The 25,520-nt window shown below is 37.4% G+C and overlaps 3 protein-coding genes across 3 annotated transcripts in view; 2 read left to right on the top strand and 1 right to left on the bottom strand.

Annotated features, from left to right (window-relative positions):
- Nucleotides 1–2,621: 2,621 nt before the first annotated feature.
- Nucleotides 2,622–9,576, top strand: CLEC1B (C-type lectin domain family 1 member B). Its single transcript, XM_007469350.1, has 6 exons — nt 2,622–2,685; nt 3,306–3,404; nt 4,794–4,907; nt 5,070–5,221; nt 7,455–7,561; nt 9,432–9,576. Exons 1-6 carry the CDS (start codon nt 2,622–2,624, stop codon nt 9,574–9,576), a joined length of 681 nt encoding a protein of 226 aa, XP_007469412.1.
- A 4,274-nt stretch (nt 9,577–13,850) lies between these two features.
- Nucleotides 13,851–24,338, top strand: LOC103068592 (C-type lectin domain containing 9A). The gene is made up of 6 exons (XM_007469500.1): nt 13,851–13,941; nt 15,446–15,526; nt 20,166–20,312; nt 22,149–22,300; nt 23,426–23,547; nt 24,206–24,338. The coding sequence occupies exons 1-6, from the start codon at nt 13,851–13,853 to the stop codon at nt 24,336–24,338; spliced, it is 726 nt and encodes a 241-aa protein (XP_007469562.1).
- A 29-nt stretch (nt 24,339–24,367) lies between these two features.
- Nucleotides 24,368–25,520, bottom strand: part of LOC103068321 (C-type lectin domain family 1 member A) — a 22,610-nt gene continuing 21,457 nt past the window's right edge. The window contains 1 exon segment of the mRNA XM_007469499.1: nt 24,368–24,401. Within this exon segment, the coding sequence (XP_007469561.1) occupies nt 24,368–24,401 (34 nt within the window).

The raw sequence follows: 25,520 nt of genomic DNA, 5'->3' as shown, positions 1-25,520 counted from the left end.
TCATTCCACTTTTCAGTCCACAGGTTTCAGCTTTCTGAAAATGAAAGAGAAAATATTAATTAGGCATTTTTTCCGTGACAGGAAATTCTAGCCTTTCCCAAAGATAAACAGTATTTGATATGTGTGTAGAAGGCTAGAAAGTCAGAAGTAAACCAACAATTTGAATTCAGAGGACTGAGAGAGAGAACAGGATTATCACTGATAAATGCACCTAAGGGTTAGCTTAAAGGTGATGTACAGTAAAAGGTCTATAAAAAAGATATCACTAACTGAAAAATGTTGATGTCCTTTATATTTTTTTCAGTTTAGAGACATTATTATAACACTCATACTAGTCAACATCATTTTCTTTTTGTCTTTCTTTTTTACACATCCTCTAGCCATCACTATATATTGATCAGTCATCCACCGTGCTATGCATTTCACTAATTTCCTTTGTTTGTGTATCTATACCTTGTCATTGTGATCCTAGTGTCTTTTACTGGTTCTTCGGCTATAAATATAGAAAATGGAGTCTGGGTAATACCTAAATTTGAAAGACATCATATAGTACAGTGCAAGGAACTTGGAAACTGGGTAGATGGTGAGGCTTCTTGCAAAAAGCATGATCCTAGAAAATTCCCAAGATACCCTAAATTGCTTTCTGCATGTGTAATATTCTAATAAATGCCCATTTACATATACTCATTCATTCATTCATTCATTCCTTCACCAAATTTCTACTGGGTGGTAACTATATGTGTATGTGGTAACAATCAGTCACTGTTTTAGAGCCATGGAATACATTCCTGTGAGTATACATGACAAAAATGTTATACACACACACACACACACACACATATGCAATGGAAAAGAGTGAAACAAGAAAGAGGGACAAAAATGTGGCCTGGGGTGGGGTGGAGTGGAAAGTTGTTCTAAATACCAAGAGGCAAAGGGTTAAGTACCTAAAGTCTAAGACTCCGTGCTCCATAAGGACTAGTACCATGACTTTCTCCATGAATACTTGCTATTAATTTCAGTGTCTGACACATAATTAAATTAATGAGATATTTGCTTTAAAATAAAAGAGATAACTTGTGTAACACTCAATCTCTACAATATTAAACAGTTTTTTTTTTTTTTTTTTTTTGCAATACGTGGGCCTCTCACTGTCGCGGCCTTTCCCCTTGCCGGACGCGCAAGCTCAGCGGCCATGGCTCCGCGGCATGTGGGATCCTCCCGGACCAGGGCACGAACCCGTATCCCCCGCATCGGCAGGCGGACTCCCAACCACTGCGCCACCAGGGAGGCCCTAAACACAGGTTTTTATTCCCAATTCAAACTCATCAGGATATTTGGAATAAAGACTTCTTCAGCTATACTTTCCTATGCCAAGAAAAGAGGGAGCGATAAAATATGCAAGTAGAAATAAAATGTCAATGATAGGCCTTATAGGGTGATTGAGAGATAGCTGGAAAAGCCTCAGGATTTCGGAAAAGAGAAAAGAAAACTTTGTTGTATCTATCGTTTTTTCCTGCAGTTCTCTGCTTAGTTTTTGCTGAGTAACTCAGCTTGTATTTATGGGGTAGGTGGAGAGAGGAAGCAGAATTAAGAGTAATGTTATCAGGGCCTCCTTTGACCCTGACAGTCTCTGTACTTACCCAGCATATTTCTAACACCACAAAGTCACACTTGATGGATACAAATAAAGGCAAATATATTTTTATGAAGCATAGATCCAGCTATAAGACACTCAGCTTATGGTTAAAGTTATCAAAGATCCAAAAGCCATTCCTGGAAATTTACTTTAAAGTGAAAACATTACTGAAAGGCAATACATCAAGACATTAACTTTGTATTATTTCACTTTATTAGATTGTTTTCCTTTGATGCCTAAACCTAAGCCATATAAATCCTGCCTCATGTGGAGTTCTCAACTCAACTTTTTTAAAACTTTGATTTGCAGGGGCTGAAGAGTATAATATAATTTGAATATCTTTGACTCATTACTTAAAATGTCAGCTTGTTCAGTTTTTCATTTTAATGCAATCAAATAAATGGATGGATGAATTACTCTAAAAAAAACCTTTGATTTGCAAAACATGCAAGAATTTGGATGAATTCTAGGTCATAATTAGACCTTCTAACACAAGACCATGAAACATCTAATATAGCTCATCTTAGATCAAATTATATTAGACTCTTACACCACAATGAGAGAAACTCTATATCTGTTGATGTTTTATCCATGAGTTTTCATCAGAAATAAGTTCATTTAAACAACATGATTTAGACTCTGCCAAGTTACAATGAAGCATGAACTTCTGTTCTTTGAAAGGATATACACGATGGAATAGTCAGAATGGAAGTTAAGGAAACAGGAAACAAATGCCATATCTACTCATTTACCACAAGTTATTATTTTTGTGTTTTGGTGTTCAAGGTCCATGTATATCTGAGCAGCTATTAAAGGGCTTCCTGGAAAGAAACAAAAAACAAAAATTCATGTGCCCCAACTCATACGTCTCCACCTTACCAGAGAGAGTAGGGCCACAGACGGGTAGACGTTGAAATCATAAGGGTGGACACTACATTTTGCAAAGTCATTGAATGCTGAGTTCACTTTCATTCCAAGGGAAGCCATGCAGGATGAAGATGGATATGCCACCTTAAATATTAAAACTCAAAAACCAGCTCTCACTTCAGGTAAGAATGCCCAGAGGCAGCAATTTGGAAATTAACTGTTGAAATGGATCCACCCTAGTTTCCTTTTTTCTACTAGTGATAGCATACATAGTTTTGTTTTATTTTGCTGAATCACCTTCTTTCCTTACATCATTTGAGTGGTATGTACATGGGCTACATATGTTATTTAGAATATAAACAACAAATGATACAAGCAGGGCACATTACATTAAGGCTTATAGATTTAAATGCTGGAGGGAATAGAAATCTAAGGGATAAGAGGAGAAAATGTTTGAAAACTCCACTTTCTAAGATGTCAGCAAGTGGGTGTGATTCCACAGTTGTGGCTTATAAACACCATTATTTAGAGGAGTGAGCACAAAATAAAACAAAGACAAACACAAACACAAAAGACCTTAGCTGCTAGTTACATTTTGCCTCAGAGAGAAGTCCGGTGGGAGTGGGGATGGAGTGGGTTGTGTTTACTGCTGGTGATTACCAAGGGAGCAAAGGCAAGATGGACCAGAGAAGCTGTTTATATCACTTGGACAATCCTGAGAGGGCAGGGGATGGGGGTGAAGCTGTCCCCCAAAACTATGCCATACTGCCTGCCACCTAACATCTTTATTGTATGCCCACAGGTGACCCTGCTTCCTCCTCTTTGTGGCGTGTGATGGCTTTGATTCTGCTGATCTTGTGCATGGGGATAGCTGTTGGGCTGGTGGCTCTGTGGATTATGTGTAAGTATTGACTTACTGCCAATGACTTGATCTGAGGAAGGCAATACGTAAGTGTCCTGGTGTATGCCATGAAGCTTAACTGTCACTATCTATTTGTCGCTGCTGCAATTATCCTATACAGAGCTGCCAGGATACTCTCAATAACGGAGAACTCTGAACTTTACCTTTTGATTAAATTACCTTTTAGGTCTTTTAAATTAATTAAAAATTATTGTTTAAGAATTTTAAGCTGGTCTTTAAGATCTTCCTCAGTATAGATCCACACTATCTTTTGAAACTTTCTTTTTTTCCTCCCTATTCTGTACATCTTAAGATCCAGCCAACCTGGAGTTTTCTGTTTCACAAATAAATCCTATGTGCCCCTGCCTGAGATTTTGCTGATTCTGTCTCCGCTTCCTAAAATGTCCTCTTTCCCATTTTTTAAGATGAATGTATTTACTTTCACTGAGACAATTCATATCCCACCTAATTGATAAATATTTTTTCTTCCTATACATCTAAAAGCCCTCCAACATCACATTATCATCTGTATAATTGTTGCTTGTTCAGATACTTGTTTATTTTTTCATAAGATATTTTAGAACTTTTCATCCACTACTTTGATTTACCTGAATATCACAGTACTTAGAGCACAACAAATCAATACTTTTTTTTTTTTTTGCCGCATGTAGGATCTTAGTTCCCCAACCAGGGATCGAACCCGTGGCCCCTGAAGTGGGAGCACAGAGTCTTAACCAGTGGACCACCAGGGAAGTCCTCAATATGTTTTTTTTTTTTTAAATTTTGCGGTACATGGGCCTCTCACCGCTGCGGCCCCTCCCGCTGAGGAGCACAGGCTCTGGACGCGCAGGCTCAGCGGCCATGGCTCACGGGCCCAGCCGCTCCGCGGCATGTGGGATCTTCCCCGACTGGGGCACGAACCCGTGTCCCCTGCATCGGCAGGGGGACTCTCAACCACTGCGGCACCAGGGAAGCCCTCAATATGTATTTTTTAAGTGAATGGATATTCTGGCATTACATAGAAAACATAATAGCAGAGGTCATTCACCTCTGTGAAATGTGCTTAGAAATCTGCGTTCAAGGAAAGGTCAAAACAGCTGCTTTGGGCATGCGATTTGATTATGGCATGTTCTTACTTGTGGTCATCTCCTTCAAATAGTTCTCCTATTGTTTTGGAGAACTCTCGGTTGTCATTCTGCCTGGCATAATGTTTTCTTTATAACCCCTTTACCCTGATCCCCTTTCAGCACTATTTTACTCATAATGTATCTAGTAAACACTTCGTAGATTGACAGCTCTGCTGAACATAAAGTTCATTGAGAGGACTTTTTTTTTTGCATCACTCCTTATTATCCTAATTACAAAGTATTACCTAATCTTTACATCTAGCTGTCATGCAGCAAAACTACCTACAAGCTGAGAATGAACATCTCTCAGGAACTCTGAAACAATTAGCAAGGAAGTTCTGCCAGGATTTACTCCAACAATCAGGACAAAAGGAAAGTAAGTATGATTTGCTAGTCTCTTCATCTCCCCTAACTCTGGAGTATTTTTGTGATGCTATCTGTCAGGAATCTTGAGATCTTCAGGAAACATTGAATATGAGGAAAAAGTAAGCCCATCCTTTCAGAATGAAAGGGATCCTATGCTTGGATTCTCCTTAAGGCCATAAATGCAGCCCGTGTGACATACACTGGAGATATTATGGAGACAGTTGCTATGGATTCTTCAGGCACAACTTGACATGGAAAGACAGTAAGAAGTATTGTGCTGATGTAAATGCTACTCTTCTGAAGATCACCAGGGAGGACACGCTGGTAAGAATATTTCTATGTCAAATATTTTGGAGTCATAAGGAGAGAAATCTCAAATGAAACACTTGCCTTTTTTTTTTTTTTTACATTTTTATGTCTTGCAGTTTGTGCTAATCTCAGAACCTTATCAAGCTCAGTAAAAATTACATTTGAGTGTAGAAACTGCTGAAATAGAACTAATGAAATTTTGAGTTCTGGTATTATATCTGCAACAAGAGTTAAGATAATTTCTTGGCTTCCTTAACTCTGTCTATTAATTCAAAACAGGATCTGAAAGTATAAAGAAACTCAATATGATTAGAAAATATAAATATCAGTGTTATCCCAACATTACATGCCTTCTCAGTTTTTGCTAAATTGTTGACACTTTGAACGAACCATGAGGCAAACTCTATCTTTCCATAGGCCCTCCCAGATGTAGTTTGGGGCACAATCTTATTTGCACAACACACAGGATTTCAGTTGAAAATTTTTTATTAAACATGTCTCCTTTCCTATATTTCCCCTTTTGACAGCTTCTAACAAAAGCTTTCTTTTCAAGCAATGTACATTCACATCCACTACTGCACTCTCTCTATATTATTGAATGTAGCTTTGCTTTTTCATAAATCCTGGGAGCAAGCCAGGAACCAAGCCTTGGAGTCTCCCTTCTACCCAATAACAGTTTGTCAAAACATATATTTTTAAAAAGGCAAATTATTTATTGTACTTATCCTACAATTTCTAATATAGTAACTATTCACATTTTTGCATATTAAAATAAATGCAAATATAAATTGGAATAGAAGATCAGGATTCGGGCTCTATGCAGACAGAAATTCAATAGAATTCAAATATTCAGGCAAGCCGTTTTCTACAGAACTGCTATAGGTAATCAGCAAAACTGACTTGTACCTTACTGAGAGCTGAAGTAACCAGTAGTGGAACAGACATAAGGAAATCAGCCCAGTGATGTTCATGCTCATTTGGGTGTCCTGTTATTCTAACTTGCTGTACCATATACTTTTTTTGTGGCTCAGACTCATAGAGAAGATATTCAGATAAATTAACTTCTTTCAAATCAGGCAAAATAAGAGAGTACCTGCTTTGAAATCTCAATTCTATAACAAAGATTAATTGGAGACTAAACAAGTCTTGAATCTTATTACTCTAGGCTGATATCAGGTTGGAGATGAACAACTAAAAGAGGAAATAATTTAATTTTTGAGAAATAAAAAATAGTTAAATTTCAGGTAGACTGTATCTGTCAGGTCCTACAGTGAAATATACAATATGGATGTACTTTAAAAAAAACCCATAAATTAACAGAAAGGTGACAGGTAGATCAAGCTTTAAGAAATAGGTGACTCTCACAAAGTATCTCTTATGGAATGCCATTTTGTGTCTCACATGTCTGCCAAGATGCTCAAGTCATTTTTTATTTGCCAAGAATGTGCTCTCACTTGTTTTTTCTGGGAGGTATGCGAGTACGTGAACATTTGACCTCTTTTTAATTCTGTTACCCATAGATAGATTGAGTGACTGATTTATTCATCCATTAATTCAACAAATATGTGCTGGAACTATTCCAGGACCTGAACCTATGCGTTAATAAAGCCTACAAAAATTCCTAAATTCATGGAACTTTATTCCAGTTGGAGCAATAGGCAAAGAACAAAATAAACAAGTATAATATATAGTATAGTAAATAGTGATCATTTCAAAGTAGAAAAAAGTAGATGCACATCATTTGTAAATCCCTTTGAGAAAGACATTGTATAACTCTCTTTTACCCTGTCAACTAAAATAAATGAATATTCCTGTATGCAAGATTTTGCAGGCAAGCTAAGCAATGAAACCAAAGCGAGTAGAGCTTAATTCCTGGGGAATATAAAGTTTCATCAACAATGTATTTCTTTTCATTTTCCTTCTTTAGTTGTTTACCACTTATTTCATTTAAGAGCCATATTTGATACTTTATTTGGGATTCTAACCTTCAATTGATGGAAGATAAACACACAGGGATATTAGAATATTGTCTATCTTGCTTACAGTTTTCCCTGTATCCTGCAAGTATTTTTATGCAAAAACAAGTGAATTTGGAACAATTCTAAATATCAAATATAATTAATTAGTATTAATATAGACATATAATCCACTTTTTATGTCCAGCGTCTTATCATGAAGCTTTGCCTTTATGCCGTTACAAGAACTGTAGAAACACTCTGACCATTATATTTACTTGTGTTTGCAATAGCAATACATCAGTAGCAGGACTGGATTAATTCGTTGGGTTGGATTGTCCCGCCAGAAATCCAGTGACGTCTGGATGTGGGAAGACGGCTCAGTTCCCTCCAAAAATTTGTAAGTTATTGGATGCTCAGAATACAAGGCGCAGCTAGGAATTTTGAGTCCTGAGGGCTTCGACCCTCTTGAGTACAGCTTACTTAAAAGTTGGGAGGTGGCTCTGTGTTTTACTGTGTGTTACATAAGCATTGGCTGAGTCACTTACACCATAATCCTAACAAGAGAGCACTTGTAATAAGATTCTACTTTCCTACTCTCCCATCCCTCTGCTTTTTATCTAAGTCGCAATCCACCTCTATTCCTGATACCTTTTTTCCCATTCATTTCTATGCTTAACTTCACCACTGGAACATTTTATGTATGTAGTTTTGTTTTGTTTTGTTTTGTTAGCTTGATCTGATTCTCTTCACATATTTTCAGAACAAAATTATCATCTTCAGTATTTTATGGTTGAAAGTTATTACTTTGAGGCTTCTTTTGACTTTTCAGTATCATTTTACCTCGTCTTTTACCTTAGGGGTATCCAAGAATCAGGCACATTATCAGTCACAAGGTGATTCTAATGTTCATGTCAAAAGGGAGCCTCAGACCTCAGCTAGAAAGAACCAGACCAGAATCGGCCCCAGTTTGAGTTCGTGCCGTTTGTCTGTAGCCTTGTACAGACAATCCAGGCAAAGGGACCAATTACATTGGGTTACTTAATATGGTTTTCCAATCTCTAATCACCTTTTGTTAATCTTGTGCAATGTCTCTCCAGTTATAATTTAAACTTATAACCAAAAACTTATACAATCTGATCATTACTTAAAGTTTTAATTAATTTATTCAACAGATATTTATTAAGAATTTACTATGGGTAGGAGTCAAGAATATTATGAGTACAAGCAAGCTTCTTCATAGACCTGGGTTTTATTCTTATCATTTGTTGCCTCATTCACAATAGTGCAGGCACGCTGGTGATCCCTCGGTTCTTTCAATGAATCAAACATGATTTGAGGTCTTAGGGCTTTTTGCACTTGCTCTTCCCTTCTAGAAAGCTCTGCCTCCAGAACTCTATGAAGGACTCCCCCTTGTCACTCCAGTCTGTTTAATCATCACTTCCTCAATGAGACCTGCTTTAATTACCCAAACTAACCTAGCCTCCCTCCACCACATGCACTTGAGTCTATCATATCACACTCTCTGTTTCATCATGACTCTTACCACTCTCTGAAATTCTCTATTTATTTGTTGGCTTCTTACCAACTTTCTCTCATTATAATGTAAGTTCCCCAGTAGAAAGGACCTTGTCTTTGTTTACCACTCTATCATCAGCACATAAAACAACTTTGGCTGGTAGTAGATATCCCATAGATATTTGCAAATGAATGAATAAATATACATTCTTTGTCCTCTTGTCATAGCACTGTAGCAGGAAATATAACAAGCAATTACAATACAGTCTTGTATCCAGCTGCCCTATAACATAAATCCTCATTTCAAAAATTTTTAATCAACTTATTTTTCCTTGAGCTCATTTCCAACCTGTGCAGCTACTTGCCCTACAGGGCTCCTCTCTGTTTATCTAAATCCTACCCTTCCTTCAAGGCAGAACTAAAGTATGATCTTCCATGAAAAGAGGAAAAGGTAAAGCCTTTCTCATTATTTCAGATACCCATCCATCTTTTCCTCTGGGCTCCTATTGTACCTACTGTTCACTTCTGCCTTAATCTTATGCCATATTAAATTGCTACTGAGCTATTCAAATGTACATACTTTATACTCCCAAGCAGATTGGAAGTTTCTCAATGATCTGAATGTTGCTTTTTAATTTTTTGTCTCGTACTTCTTATCTCCACTTTATGCGACAAAATACTATACACGGAGTTTGATTGTTGATTGTTTATTCAGCTTTCAAAGGAACTCATTCTACCTTTTCCATTCACAGGTTCAAGCTTTCTGGAACTGCAACAGAAAATATGAATTGTGCTTATTTTCATAATGGGAAAATTCACCCTACCTTCTGTGAGAACAAACATTATTTAATGTGTGAAAGGAAGGCAGGCATGGCAAAGGTGGACCAACTACTTTAATGCAAAGACATGCACAGCATGTCACAGACAAGTGCTTGATGGTACAATAAGAGATCTGGATGAAGGAATCACTAGCCATAGAATTTCTTATTTTTCCCTTTATTCCCCTTAGGGTCATCTTTACATTATCTTTCCTACCAACACCACTTAGTTCCTTCTTTATATAACCCTTTATACTGAAGAATAACTTAGTGCCTTCTTTATACATCCAAAAACAGTCTATGAGCTGATTGTTTCCCAATGGTTCCATTAATTAATTTCCATTCTTCTTGTCTTCCGTTCCTAGTTATCTCAGCATGCTATGATTCACTGGATCTTCAGACATAAACATACATTTTACATTGAAACAAGAAAGGTTAGCACTTAAATGACTTAAGCTGTGCAAAACATCTAAGTCTGAGACTATGCAAAATATCTAAGTTTGAAAGACAGCATAAGGTAGTGGAAAGTATACTAAACTTGGAGTCAGTAGAATAATTTAGATGGCATGATCACTCAAGTACAACCATGGCTCAATCATGTTGCCTCTTAACTTCCATTTTCTAATATTTAAAATAGGATAACACCTGTCTTATATACCTCACAGTTCCACAACCTAAAATAAAAACTTCAAAGTATTAATTATATCAGAAACTCCATGAAAGCAAACCCCATGACTTTCTTATTTTCTATTCTATGCCAGCAAGCACAGCTTCTGGCTCACAGGAAACAGAAAAATATTGGCTTCTCTTTGTGTGAGATAGTTCATTAGAAAGCACAGCAATCAGTAAAACACTATACACATATAATTTCTATTCCAAGCCCCGCTATGGTCAGCCTCAAGAGCAGTAATTTTCTGTCCAAGAGAAGGAAAATAAAGTTTGCAAGAAAACTGACGGGGTTTGAAAATGAGTAAATGCTTTTTAACAAGTTGCACAGGCTAGTGGAACAGCAAGCAAAAATGCTTTATATAGTTCTTTTCCTGACAGCTCTATGTTTGGCTTTTGCTGAGTAACTCATGCAGTATTTATAGATACGTGGAGAGTCACCCTTTAACAGGATAATAGGCAAAATTTTCATTTCTTTTCACAGCTTCCCTGAAGGTACTCTTTCTCCTTAAATTCATGGCAATAAAATTTATGAACATGAGTCTCAAACATCTCAACTGAGGTGCTTGTTAAAACATGCAGATGTTCAGGGGCTTCCCTGGTGGCGCAGTGGTTGAGAGTCCGCCTGCCGGTGCAGGGGACACGGGGTCGTGCCCCGATCCGGGAGGATCCCACATGCCGCGGAGCGGCTGGGCCCGTGAGCCATGGCCGCTGAGCCTGCGCGTCCGGAGCCTGTGCTCCGCAACGGGAGAGGCCACAACAGTGAGAGGCCCGCGTAGCGGGAAAAAAACAACATGCGGATGTTCAAACACAAATACCTATGGTACTCAGTGGGAAGGCTGAGGAGGCAGAGTTCTATGTTTTTAATAAGCACCCTGACTTGATTCTGATACAAGTATCCTTTAATACATTTCAAGAAATGTTACTTTGGAACTTACTCCCTATCTGGCTTTTGGTAAATTGGTGAGTCTCTTTAAAACTCAGTTTCTTCATCTATGAAATGAGTTTAATATTATTACCTTACTCATGAAGTAATTGTGAGGATTATTTAATATAATTATGTAAGTCATTGAGCAGAGTACCAAGCATATAATTAATAATGAATATGTATAACTTTTATAGCTTTGTGCACTGACACCCAAAGACACTTGAATCTATTTTGTTTTAGACTATCAATAAACAAGCAGATATGCCAGGGGAGGGGCAGCAAGAGGGGGCACTGAGGAAAAATAATAGAAATACTATAGATTCTGCTTCCACTTCAAATGTGTTGAGATCTTGGCTTTTGGGGTATAATGCCATTATTTTCCTGTTTTTACTTGTTTATTTAGAGAAACCAAATTGGAACTAATAATTCAGAAAACTGTCCAAAAATCAGCCATAGCTCTGAAATTTAGTGTTTTATCTCCCCCAATGGAAAAGCATATATTTTATATCGCTATTCATGACTGAATTTTAAAGAATAATATTGTAGTGGATGGCAAAAGTGCAATTAAAAAAATGTAAACCAATCAAACTGTACCTACAAAGATTCTTTTTTTCTGATACTCATATCAAAAGCATCTTATACATAAAATCAGAATAGCATAGACTTTAGTAGCACAGGTAAGTGAACTTGGGAAAATAGATTGACTTCTCCATGCCTCAATTTGCAATTTTGTTACAACATATTAATAATAGTAACTGTGTCACAGAGCTATTCTGAGATTCAAAATAATTCATGTAAAAGGCCTTTGAAACAGTGCTTGGAATATAATGAACAATAAATAAGATAGTATGATTAAAAACATTAAACGTCATACAAGTAACATACTAATCTTTGGCTGGGAGAGCCCACTGTCTCCCCCAAAGAAATTTATCAGAGAGCATTACTATATTGGGGAACCTAGATATTTCTGAGCATTATATTTAGTGCTGATAAAATTTGAGAGCCCCTGGAAATTAATGGCAACCACTGAATTCCGGTTCCTGCATTCTTCCTGACACTCTGCTCTTAATGCATATTTGTTGTGCTTATTGTTTCTTCCTCTTCTCTACCTCAAGATAGAAATCATTTCAATGTAAAGGCTATAGGGAGTTAAGTCACATTATTTTCTCTGCCAGAATCTCAGGTCACATAAAAATCCTATGACATATTTGGAGAATTTGCTGGATGTTCTCCATTTGCCTCTTGAGATCCTCTTGGCCCCATCCTATGTCCTGGGAGGCAGAACTCCAAAGTACAGCAATATCTAGGCAAACTTGGCCTCTGGCTTCCAGTTAACTCCTCTATTGGGAGGTACTAGCAGTGATCAGGGGGGGTGAAAGGGGAGAACGGTCCGGGTGTTTATGCCGCTGGCTGTCGCCTACAACACCCTGGTTTGGCAAAGGCTTCAGGTTCTGTGTCTTAGGCCATGGCCCTTTCAGATAGGTCACAAAGTTCCAATAATTACCCTCCCCTTAACCCTTCAGGCCTGGGTGTGATCATCGTTCCCCAGTGCATATTTCACAACCCCTTTCTGGTTTCCTTAATCCTTTCCCAATCTTTACAAAACCATCTTTGTTAAATGCCCTCAGATGCCCCCTTGAGTGCGCCGTTTGTTTTCTTCTGTTACAGAGATCAATGGTTGATCCAGTGAGACACTGCGACCAAAAAGAATTTTGCAGATTGTTGGGATTTGCAGACTGTAAATTACTGAGACACTACTTTTGGCCGTAAGGACAAATGGCCAATATATGAATGATGATTAAAGTATCAAATTTCTCAATACCAATGCTGTAGTCACAGGATGTGGCAGAAACAGCCCTCTATCCACTAAATAATTCATGCTTCCCTTCTAGAGTGAAATTATTGTAGAAAGTTTGCTAGCCAGGCAAAACTTAGGCTTATCAGGACCAAACTGTAGATCCAAACAGGGCACTATTAGTAGATGTGAATGTCATACATGATAACTCAAGGTTACGGTTTTTAAGAAGCAGATGTGGATATGCCGTCTTCTCCTTTTCTTTCCATTGGCTAGAAGTATGACATTCCAACCACCCACAAAATAGAAGGAGTGGGGTTGCGTTTGGAGGAAAACTACCCACTAACCCGTATTACTGGAGCTAAATTGTTACGTGAGCGAGAAATAAACTTTGCGTTAAATGACTGATATTTTGAGGTTTACTTGTCACAGCAACTGCATCACCCCAAATAATACAGTGTGTAAATTTATTTGAGGGATGAAATCCCTTCCCAGTTTTCTTGTTTAAGGACGTACAGTGATCTACAACTCCTTCCACGCTGGTTGGCCCAATGTGAGCTATCCTCGTATCTTTGCCATCAAGGTCATTCCACACTTCACATCCTAAACCAAATGTAAGCTCATTCTCTGCACTTCTGGCCTTTTCATTTTAACAGTAAGCCAGTGCTATCACCTTCAACATCGGCTACATTGTAGAAACCAGAGCAATCACCTATTCTATTATTGGCCATTTTGAGTTCCGTTTCTTTCTCACTTCCTTATTTACCAAGTTATGCTTTGGCTTAAACTTCTACTTTCTGGATGAAGATGCCTCTATTCTATTCCTTAAACTCAAACATATTTCCCCACTGGTGTGAAAATGTAGCTAATTTCAGTTCTTCCATTAATCTGCTCCTGACTACAAAAGGAGTTATTTGCCTCAGCTTCTCATGTGGACCCCCTTACCTGTCAAAGCACCTCAGACATGCAGGAGGAAGAAACATACACCTCTCTTCAGTGGGATAATCCAACACCAAACCCTTACCAGAAACATCTGTCTTCCACCAACAATTCAGGTAACCAGTTCTATTTAGACCAAGACCTTGTGGTTTATGGGTTGTCTTTTTTCCTGTTCTATGAGGAGCCCAAGGTGATTTTTCTAATCTGAGATAACCCACTTAAGAGTATTATAATGTGCATAATATGATGCATAATATTGCATAATATGCCATAGTATTATAATATGTATAATATTAAAAATGAAATGAAATGGAGAAGTAAAAATGAAAAAGGAAAAGAGAAATGGACTTGACAAATATGTATTACATTGGTTTTCTCCCTCTCTCTCTCTCTCTCTCTCTCTCTCTCGCTGGAAAGACAAAGAATTCCTGGATTTGGAAAATAAGTGAAAGAAATCATATATTTTGTGTAATTTTAGTTCCCACGTAAAAAAACCCTGCACATTATCTGATAAATACTAAGAAGTAAAAGAGAAAACGTAGGTTGAAAAAACTGGCAAACACTCATCAGCCTGGATCGGTTCTGTCTTTACAGTTTAATATTTGTATTAGTCTCCTATTGTTTAGGTAATATATTACCACAGACTTAGGGGCTTAATACAACACAAATTTATTTTCTTATAGTTCTAGAGATCAGAAGTCCAAAACGGGTTCCGCTGGGCTGAAACCAAGGTAACATGGGGCTACCTTCCCTAGAGAGGCTCTAGGGGGCAACCCATGCCCTGTCTTCTCTAGTTTCTAGAGCTGCATTTCTTGCTTTCCTTAGCTTGTGGCTCCTTTTCCATCTTCAAAAGACAGCAGCACATTTTCAAATGTCTCTCTGCCTCCTCCGTCATATGGCAGTCTGTCCCTCTAATCTAAATCTCACTTATAAGTGCCCAGGTAAAACAGGATAATCTCCCCATCCCAAGATCACTAACTTAATTATACCTTTAAAATCTCCTTTTCCACGTAAGGTAACACTTACTGGTTCCAGAGATTAGGACATAGGCATTTCGGGCAAAGCTCTTATTCAGTCTACAACATTATCCGAAGATAAATTTTATACATTTTTCTGTAACTGGCATTAAGAATATAACAAATCACACATTCATTTTTCTTTCCTGAATAGTTGCAAAATTACCTTAAAAAATTGTCCTCATCCAAAATCGTACATTCAAAGGGAAATACCTTTGAACCAATCATGCTCAAGTGACACTGACAGGAGATGAGATTGGAGACAGCCTCTTTGCTCTCAGAAACTAAAGCCTGCTGCCTGGCTTGCCATCATCTCTAAAAGATTGTTGGAAGAGAATACATCTACCTAGTTACTAAGTTTGTGGTGTTATATAAGGATAAGAGAAGTATACTATTCCAAATCCAGTGTATTCCAAGTTATAACTTGCATTTCAAAGAGTTTGAGTTTACCTTTTCCTGTTACACACAGTTACAAGGCCTGCGTGATTCTCTAGAAGGAATGTCTAATGTTAACTCCTTAGTTTACTCTGGGTAGTCCTATCCGGACCCACCTCTTTCCTCTACTTTCTCTAATTCAATTTAATTGTCTCTATTCCTTGTTTAGGAACATGGTGTCTTGTGATGGTGGTTTTATGTATCCTCTGCATAGGCTCATTAGCAACCTCCATTTTCTTGGGTGTCAAGTGTAAGTACAAAAGGATATCTTCAAAATAATCTATAGATAGGTTACATACTTCATGTAGTGTTATATACAATTATATGTATGTATGTCGTGGAACTGGAACTTCATAATTCATAAATGGATAGACAAATCAATTAGAAACATCTAAATGACATAAATGATACAAGATAATGGCTTCCTTATTTAAGTTATGGGACATTTATTTGATATAACTCTCTAAGCACTCGGATGCTAATCATAACTTTTAATGTTCAATTGCATGTTGTTTAACTCAAATCTAATACCATAGGTCTGTTGGGGAAAAGGATGCAAATAATTGCTTATATCGTGATTCAATTTATGAATCGTGTTAGTATGCCAAAGCTTGCAATTTGTAAGTTTTCAGTATAGGCTCTTCCTTTTCTAATATACATTTGTTCTAAATTTGACTTATACGATTATTTTAATATGAGTTTTTCACTTTATATTTGATGAGGTACCAGTTAGTATGTTTAAGGTAAATGTGAGAACTTGTTTGAGCCAATATTTAACCACATTTCTTGATTCTTTTTAGTCCAAACTGGAGACATGTTTCTATATCTAGCAAATGAATTTTTTATAAAGTGTAACAATTACAGAACTGCAGGTTCCAGAAACAGGACTAAGACCCTTTATTATCACTCATGCTAGCACTGAGAAATATTCTTAGCAAGACAGAGATGAAGGTTATTGTCTGGATAATTCTTATTTCTTGTATACCTTGGCAAATCATTTTTCTGTCTAGGAGGAATTAGCCGGCAAAGGAGAATTAGGAGTTCTGAAATGAAGAGTACAAGGTTCGCTTCCACAAAGTACAGGAAACTTGACCTTGTTCATGTTAGCTATGATCTTATTTTCGTGGCGGTTCAGAGAGGAATGTTTTAGCAATTTCTAGGCTCTCAAGAAGTAACTGTTACCTTGTCTATCTCCTCAAATAAAATTTCACAGCCCAGCATAAATGTCAGAACTTCCCTTATCTCACCTTATCCTCCCTCTGTACTTTATTAAAATACACATAAATATAAATATATATAGTATATATAATATACTATATATATTTATATATATAATACTAGTCCATTTTTAAAAGAAATTCACAATTAAATATCTGTTTATCAAACATATATACTGGAAGCAGATTTGCAGAGTTGGAAGAGAACTACCATATAAGTCAATTAACATATAATAATCCAGTTTTTTCTGTAAAAACTGGGGACTCTTAATGAAATATTGCCAAGTTCCATTCTAACTGCAAGAATACATATTTAACTGACATTGCAAATATCAAAAGATATGGTTCAGGTATCAATTCTGCATAACAAATTTCAGTGTTATTTTATAAATATTAACTATTTATAAAATAACACTGGGGTAAAAAGATGAAAGAAACTTGAAGTACAGACAACAGTTTCACTTTAAAGCAAAATAACTGAAGGTGCAACATCTTGAAACAATACTGTCAAGTGAATGGAATGTAGAATTCGTTTTGTACATAAAAATAAATCTATAGTCTCCAATCATCAGTTATTATATAGCCAAAAAGCACATAGTACATACTAAGGATGTTGATAAAATCATACTGTACATTTTTATGTCCTCAAAAATCTTGCTCTCTGATGGGCACATAATTTTGTTTTCTTCTCTGTCTAGTTTATGAAATCTGTTAAGATCAACCATGACAATCATGTTCTTAACAAACTCTGGGTTATCTTAAACTGAATGAATTAATTTTGATCTAGAAATCCCACTTCTGGAAAGTTTTCCTATTGATAAACCTGCACGTGTAGCAATAGGAAGGAAAAAAAAAAAAGATTGAAAAAAATGCAATTGCCTATCAGTAAGGGACCACTTAATTAAAAAATGATACCTCTGGGCTTCCCTGGTGGCGCAGTGGTTGGGAGTCCGCCTGCCGATGCAGGGGACACGGGTTCGTGCCCCGGTCCGGGAAGATTCCACATGCCGCGGAGCGGCTGGACCCGTGAGCCATGGCCGCTGAGCCTGCGCGTCCGGAGCCTGTATTCCGCAACGGGAGAGGCCACAACAGTGAGAGGCCCGGGTACCGCAAAAAAAAAAAAAAAAGAGAGAAAGGATGTGTATTACAAAAGCGTCTGGAAAGACCAGGTTCCAACAGGCACCTCTTCCTCTCCACGTAAGTGTCCTTTCACGACACAATTTCTCTCTTGGATCAGGAACCACCGATGTGTACACAAGACACCTTGGTACTTGGGAGCCCAAAATGAAGTCTTGCTTGGGAATTGATGTCTTGCTGACCACCTGACATATTGCTGAGAGATAACTAGCCTCAACAGCAGAGCCTTCTCAGGGTCTCTTTGTAACCAGGGACAAATCATCAATGGTATGTCATCAATGAACAATGCTGACAAGATAGTATAATCTGGCCCCCCAAATCCTCATACCCATGATAACAAAGCTACGCTATTAATTTGTATGTTTCATGCCTCGTCCAGAGATCAGTGTCATGTAGGAATTTTAAAAACACTGCTCAGGCTGATTCCAGGCCAGCCCGAATTAATTCTCACGGCACAATAAGGACCACATATATAACACTAGAAACCCAATGGAAAAAATTACCAAGGATATAATTATACACTTCATTGAAAAGAAAATACAACTGACCTTTATTTATACATGTGTGAAAAGAGTTTCAACATCAAACATAAAAAGATACATGCAAATTCAAACGAAATTGAGAGAACATTTGTATGCGATAATAGAATATATACGTTCGTGTCTCTCCCCTCTACTCTGCTGTGACAAGAGCACTGGGAACATCTCTCGTTCTAATAATTGTCTTTGACCAGGTCCCTGACACAGGGCTCCTGAAACGCTTGTAAATTCCTAAGTGATAAGAACACTTGGAACATCTTTTGTTCTGATGAGGTGACTGTGGATGGACTCCTGTATGGGGGCTGGTCACCAGCAAGACCACACCATGATTAGAAGCTTGGAATTATCAGCTCCACCCCCCATCCTCCAGAGAGGAGAGAGGAGCTGGAAATGGCATTAACCATTGATCATGCATGGGACTTCCCTGGTGGCGCAGTGGTTAAGAATCTGCCTGTCAATGCAGGGCACAAGGGTTCGAGCCCTGGTATGGGAAGATCCCACATGTCGCGGAGCAACTAAGCCCGTGTGCCACAACTACTGAGCCTGTTCTCTACAGCCCGCGAGCCACAACTACTGAAGCCCATACGCCACAACTACTGAAGCCTGCGTGCCTAGAGCCCGTGCTCCGCAACAAGAGAAGCCACCGCAATGAGAAGCATGCGCACCCCAATGAAGAGAAGCCCCTGCTTGCCGAAACTAGAGGAAGCCCACGCGCAGCAACGGAGACCTAATGCAGCCAAAAATAAATAAATAAAATAAATTTATAAAAAAGAAAAACAAAAACAATTGATCATGCCTACATGAGGAAGCCTCCATAAAATCCCAATCCCAATAGTGTGGAGTCGGAGAACTTCCAGGTTTGTAAACACATCCACACTGGGAGGGTGACACACCCAACTCCAACTCCATAGGGACAGAAGCTCTTGAGCTCGGGACCCTCCCAGACCTCTCCCAATGTATCTCTTGACCTGGTGGTTCATCTGTACCCTTTATCATACCCTTTAAAAAACTGGTAACTCATTTCCCTATTAGTGAGCTGCCTTAGCAAATTAATTGAACCCAGGAGGGAGTCATGGGAACCTCCAATTTGTAGCCAAATCAAACAGAAGTTGTGGAAACCTGGGGACCTACTACTTGCATTGGCATCTGAAGCGGGGAGCAATCTTTGGGACTGAGCCCTTGACCTGTGGGATTGTTACTTTCTCCAAGAAGATAGTGTCAGATTGAATTAAATTATAGGACACTGAGCTGGTGTTGTGGAGAAGGGCGAGGGTGGTGGTGGTGGAGAAACCATACATTTGGTGACCAGAAGTGTCAGAAATGTCAAGGTGATTCACAGGAGAAAGGCTTATAGAAGGAAAAACTGAGTTTTCCCTATACAATTTGCATCAGCACACATGGAAGGTAATTTGGAAATATCTAACACAATTTAAATGCACGAAACTTTGACCCATCAACGTATCTTACAAATATACTTACACATGTGTGAAATTATGTGTAACTAAGGTTCTTTATTACAACACTTCAGTAATATCAAAAGATTGCAAATAGTCTAAAATAGAGAATTATTAAAATAAATCATGACATATCCATACAGTAGAATGCTATATAACAAAAGAATGAAAAAGCTCTTTATGTACTAACACAGTATTATGTCCAAAATATATTTTAGGTGTTAAAATAAAAAGTGAAAAGCCATGTAAAAAGATTGTTACCATTTGTGTAAAGGGGAAGGAAGAGATTTTATATTCATTTGCATGCAAAGTTCAAAATATCTCTGGAAGAATAAAAAAGAAATTGGCAAACCTGACTACTTTGGGAGACTGGAATTGGGTGAATAAGGAAACAGGAATGGTAAAGAGCCTTTTTGCTGTGCAGTCTTTGTAGGTTTTAATCACAAATGTAATCAGTAATGTGTAGTTCTCTTTAGTCTGTGTTGACAGTTTACTTTGTTATATGTCAGTATTTTATCAGGAATGGTTGTTATTGTTTGAAGTGTTCCAGGTGTCCACTACTGCAATGAAGCAGCAAGAAAAACTCACCCAACAGGACAGAGTACTGCTCAATTTCACACAATGGAAGAGAAACCATGGCCTGCAGATGAAATATTGCCAAAGGTTGATACAGAAGTCTTTCAGTTCAGGTAATTGATACAAAATCAGTTTCCACTGTGTGGACACACATGTATACACCAATTCCTCAAAAGAACAACAACAACAACAAAAAGCCAGTGACATACATTTTATTCTTTGTAAAATTATAGTCAGGATTTCATAATAGGAGAGACATATTTTTGATCTACACTTCAGTTCAATCTCACATATATACATATATATATATATCAATAGTATGTGGAAAATACTGAGGTTCCAAGAAATACAGATAAGGAAAATATACAGTCAAATGTCAAAATGGAATGTGTGAGATTAGTAGGTAAGATTAAACAACAACAAAAAGAAACATATTATGTTTTATCCAATCATTCAAATTTATGTGTATCTTTAATTAGAGCTCCAAATGCCTCAATTTATTTAGTTTAGATCTTGCTTTAGACTCAAATTTAGATACTCCTGAAGCAGAAAATTCATTTTGAAAATCAGGGTACTTACAAAAATTATAACAATGCAGGGTTCAGCTCATTTTTAAAAATTCTATTAAGTGACTTTGGTTTTATCTTTTTCATCCCTTACAGGCATTTTAAACCTGTCTATATTTCTACTTGTTAATAGTGTGTCAAGTACTCTATGGTTACTTAACTAGTGTTTAATAATACTAATACGTAAAATTTAGAGAATTAACTTCCCTGTAGTGGATATCATCTTAGTAATTGTCAATAAGAGAGGTCAAAAACCTACCATAGCTCCTTCTAATTGAAATTTAGTCAAGTAAATGTTTAAAAAAATCAATGTTTTGAAATATAACAGACTACTGAAAGCATGAGTTAGGCCCGCCTCTGAGCCATCAACCTTAAATCAGTGACGATATCCACTTTGGAGACTTACAAATCCAGCATGTTCTCAACCTTTCAACTGCCACTTCAACACTACTTATGCTATGACTTTAACAATATTCAGGATACTGATTAGAGTGTATTTCAAACAAAGGATATTGAAGAGCCTTAAATAACTTGACATCTGTGCCATGGAAACTGATAATGAACCATTTTTGACCTTAAGTAGAAGGCTTTTCTCTAATAACTAGTGTTCTGGCAGTTTCAGTGTCTTTCCCTCTATAAAACTGTGCCAGAAACACTTGGTCAAATTCCTGCTTTTTGGTTCCCCTTTTATACATTTGAGCATCCTTCTTTTGTGAATACATTCTTTCTTAACACAGGTTCTGTAAAACTGGTTAAACACTGTGGCTTACTTCTTAGTTATATCAAAGTCCTAAAATAAACATATTGGTCAGTTGTGTTTTTGTTCACTTTTCCTCACGCACAAATTTTAAAATCATTCCTCAAGGTGCATTGTTTGTTCTCTCCATTCTGTGCGAAAAATTTTCATGTTTAACTCTCAGAATGTAAGCATCAACTTAAGGCTTATTATGCTACTCACCTAATTAATTGGGAATGTACTTATTATTATGCTTGGTACATTCCCAATTAAATTGGGTCAATAAGATTAAAAGACATGAAACAAGCAAACAGATGAAGATTATAAATGATGTAAAGTTAAAAGGAGGAAAGATTTCTAAAAATAAAATAATCAGATCCATTATTATAGAGGAGGAACAATTTGGGAATAGATATTCTCAAATTAATTTTATCTTAAACTAATTCTTAGAGACCTACTGCACTTGGAAATAATTATATAAATCTTACTGTATTCAGCCTCAAAGCAGCTGAAGTTGGTAAGTACTGCACCATATGAACCATTGGGTTAAAGAGTCCAGCTTTACTGGGAGTGACACAAGGGTTCTTTTGAGAAGATATGCTACTAATATTTTTACAATAACTTTAATAAAATGTTTATATTTGAAGCCTGTAACTGCAGCCCTTGTCCAGACAACTGGATTCACAATGGAGAAAGTTGTTACCATGTCTTTGAAAGCTGGACAATTTGGCGCAAGAGTAGAGAGGATTGTTGGAAGGAGGGATCTAAGCTTCTACAAATAGACAGCAAAGAAGAAATGGTAAACACTGTTTTATGGTCTCACATCATTCTGAAAATACCATATGACCCATTAAAAGAAAAGACTTGTTCTCATAAGACAGAATTCCTTGATACTCTATAACAATGGTAGATTTGTTGAAAAAAAGGTTTAACACACAAAGTAAGAATTAGCATGGCTTAGTTTCCTTTTAACTGGAGAAACAAAAAACGAGATGGTTATTCAAAAATCAAGGAGAATATGTTAGTCCTATGTCCTTTGTTAATCAAAAAGGGGAAAGCGTAAGAGAAATACCGTTTTGTAACATGGTAACCCACTCCCAGATATGCATACGTTATAAGTGTATGTATGTCTTAAATGTCTTATTTTCAATGCTGTAGGGAAGTATAATAAGCTATAACAATTTTGTAATTATCAAGAAAGTGTAAAAAGTGAGGTGAGGTCATGAAATGGAGAGATTTATGAAAATAAGCATTTGCTAAATGAAAAGTTTAATTGACCTTAAATCTAGTTTACTAACATCTTAACGAGCCAACAGTAAGACGTTTCCCTGAAATCATTCTACCCATAAATTATGTGCGAAGTAGAAGGCATAGTAACACATTTCTGAATTTATTAAAAATGTATGCCTACTATATTCAGTAACTAGTCAAAATTCATTTTTGTAAGAGTAATAGTTAAGGCTATGTAATAAGCCAAGGCAACTTGGACTAACTTATTACAATTATGGGTTCACACTATTTTTTCTGTGCAAATTTAGTGACAAAAGTTAGAAATATTTCTTCTCACTAAATATGCCTACAGTTAAGTTGCTTCTGGAATCTTCTAAACTATTTCTCGCATTGAAATATCCTGGGAAAGTCATATACTATATGCCAAATCCTGAATCTGTTAAAACTATTTTGATACCAGATGCTTAATTTTTCCATAGTCCTTAACACCACATTGATCATTTAGCAATAGGGAAAAAGGTATCCTTTCTTTTAAAAATCCTCTCTCTCTCTCTCTATTTCCAGCTCTCAAATTCTAATTACTTCTGTGGAAACAAAATACCACACTTTATATTTCATAGTAACTTATTGGGGTTTTTCTTGTAGTACCCCCCACCCCATCCTCAGTTCACTGTTCAAGTCTTGTTTCTTATAGGACTTTATCACTGGCAGCCTGAGCAAGATCAAAAGAAACTATGATTACTGGGTGGGACTGTCTCAGGATGGGTCCAGCCAACCTTGGCTTTGGCAAGACGGCTCCTCTCCATCCCCTGATCTGTAAGTCTCTGAGGGTAACTTTCCAAGAAGAATTAGACACGGGGGAAATCAAAAGTTCATTTTATCTTATACCTTACATTTCCTCCAGAAGACATAACCAGCATGATAATTTCACAGGCTTCTGATTGGAATCAAAGCCAAGATAATTTAAGAATGGCTACATGACTTCTAAATTTTCTCTGTCTCAGCCCCACTGCCATTACACTGTAGCACATTCACATCAAAATTTGAGTCTGAATGAACAATACTGTGTGATTATCACGTACATTTCCTTTGTATCATTTAAAGGCTAGAGTGCTAAGGGCAAGAGACTATAGTAATTATTAGGCAATTTCCATAGTGAGCTCTCAGAAAGAACTAGGGAGGCTGGTCAGCAGTGCCTTCGTATTTTGAGAATTAAGAATCAGAAAAGAGATTCCAAATTAGAGCCTATCCTTTTGTATTCAAGCTTTTTTTTTTTTTTTAAATGCTGCTTGTTGAAGTAATATTTACATACTTTATTGAGAGAAAATAGTTCTGTTATTGAAGAAGGGCAAAACTACCGCGAGGGTGACAGATTAAAACAAAAGGAAAAGCTGTACATCTCTCATTTTATTGCCCAGAGGACATTCCCATAAGCCCAACACCTAACCTCAGATACACTGACTTGCGTCTTCAGGTCACCAATACGGGGACCCCAATCAACTAACCAGGTCTGTGGATACCTCAGAAACAACGGCCTTTCTTCCGCTAACTGCAGCACTTGGAAATATTTCATCTGTGAGAAATACGCATTAAGATCTTCTCCCTGAAAGAAACTTTGCTTGAAGTGATTGCTCCATTATGGTAAGACCTGCAACAGATCATCGGAAAACCTGTAACAATGAGTTTAAGAGCCAGCGCAGAAGTAAACCAGTGCGAGGGTTGTGAAACCAGCTACCTGAGACACAAAACCTATCTTGCATTTACACTTGGTAATATTCCTCAACATTTTCCAGATGTTCCTTTGACATTGTTCAAATTAATTACCAAGAATAAAACTGGTTTAGAGCAACAGAGGACAAAACCCTAAAGAGTGGAAAACAAGCTGAAGAAAAATCATTTCTATTTGTCATTTTTTTCTTCCTCTCTCTCTCTCTCTCTCTCTCTCTCTCTCTCTCTTTTTAATTTAGAGTGACTGTGAACTCGACAGAAAAATCTATAAGTCACTGGGGAGATGATGCAGCTTTAGCTGACTGATACTCTTTTTAATAAATGAATAAATGTGATCTTTTAAACTCACTGTTTGCCAGATCTTTCTGTGCATTTGCTGGGTTTCCAGGCATTATGTTATTGGACCAGTAGGATGGGAGGACAGAGATATGGATTTTCAAATTGGAAGGAAGACAGGCTGCTGTCTACTGCCTGTAAGACAATACCATTTTTAGGACTGCAGAATTCTGCTGGAGAGATGAACAACCAGAGCTACACGTAAGTGGAAGGAATAGTCAGGCTGCCAATATCAGCGTGTCTCCAGTAAAGAAGAGCTGCGAGCTTCCTTCCTGCCTCTCACTGACCATCCCCACCACTAGCAAATCAAAAAACTCATGATCTGCATCCTCAAGGTTAATACTTTTAACTACATCTCTCTGTGCCTCAATGTCCTCCTTGAAAAACAATAATAGAACTTGCTTCAAAATATTGTTGAGGGCTTGGCCGCTGGGCTTGCGCGTCCCGAGCCTGTGCTCCGCAACGGGAGAGGGCACAGCAGCGAGAGGCCCGCGTACCGAAAAAAAAAAAAAAAAAAGACACCACTTAAATAAATAAGGTGAAATAAAACCTAATTCACTGAGGCAGTAAGAAATCATTTAAGTGAACCTGGAAGTCTATTGTAAAAGATGACCTCTGAAGGAGACATTCCTTTAGGGATGGGAAGGGCATGTTTTTGTGTTTGTTTCTTTATCTACCCTTGACATGGAGCTTAAATGGTGGGAATTTCAATAAAAGGGATTATT

This window comes from Lipotes vexillifer, unplaced genomic scaffold (genome assembly GCF_000442215.2).
Source record: "Lipotes vexillifer unplaced genomic scaffold, Lipotes_vexillifer_v1.1 scaffold395, whole genome shotgun sequence".
In the NCBI taxonomy this organism is placed as follows: domain Eukaryota; kingdom Metazoa; phylum Chordata; class Mammalia; order Artiodactyla; family Lipotidae; genus Lipotes; species Lipotes vexillifer.
The sequence above is the reverse complement of the archived record's forward strand: the minus strand, read 5'-3'. Positions and strand labels throughout refer to the sequence as shown.

Excerpts from the sequence above, each read along its gene's own strand:
- LOC103068592 (XM_007469500.1), top strand. The coding sequence starts at position 13,851 with ATGCAGGAGGAAGAAACATACACCTCTCTTCAGTGGGATAATCCAACA. Across the intron at positions 20,313-22,148 it reads ACAGAAGTCTTTCAGTTCAG|CCTGTAACTGCAGCCCTTGT; the intron begins GTAATTGATACA and ends TTATATTTGAAG. Across the intron at positions 22,301-23,425 it reads TAGACAGCAAAGAAGAAATG|GACTTTATCACTGGCAGCCT; the intron begins GTAAACACTGTT and ends TGTTTCTTATAG.
- CLEC1B (XM_007469350.1), top strand. The coding sequence starts at position 2,622 with ATGCAGGATGAAGATGGATATGCCACCTTAAATATTAAAACTCAAAAA. Across the intron at positions 4,908-5,069 it reads ACAATCAGGACAAAAGGAAA|GCCATAAATGCAGCCCGTGT; the intron begins GTAAGTATGATT and ends ATTCTCCTTAAG. Across the intron at positions 5,222-7,454 it reads TCACCAGGGAGGACACGCTG|CAATACATCAGTAGCAGGAC; the intron begins GTAAGAATATTT and ends TGTTTGCAATAG.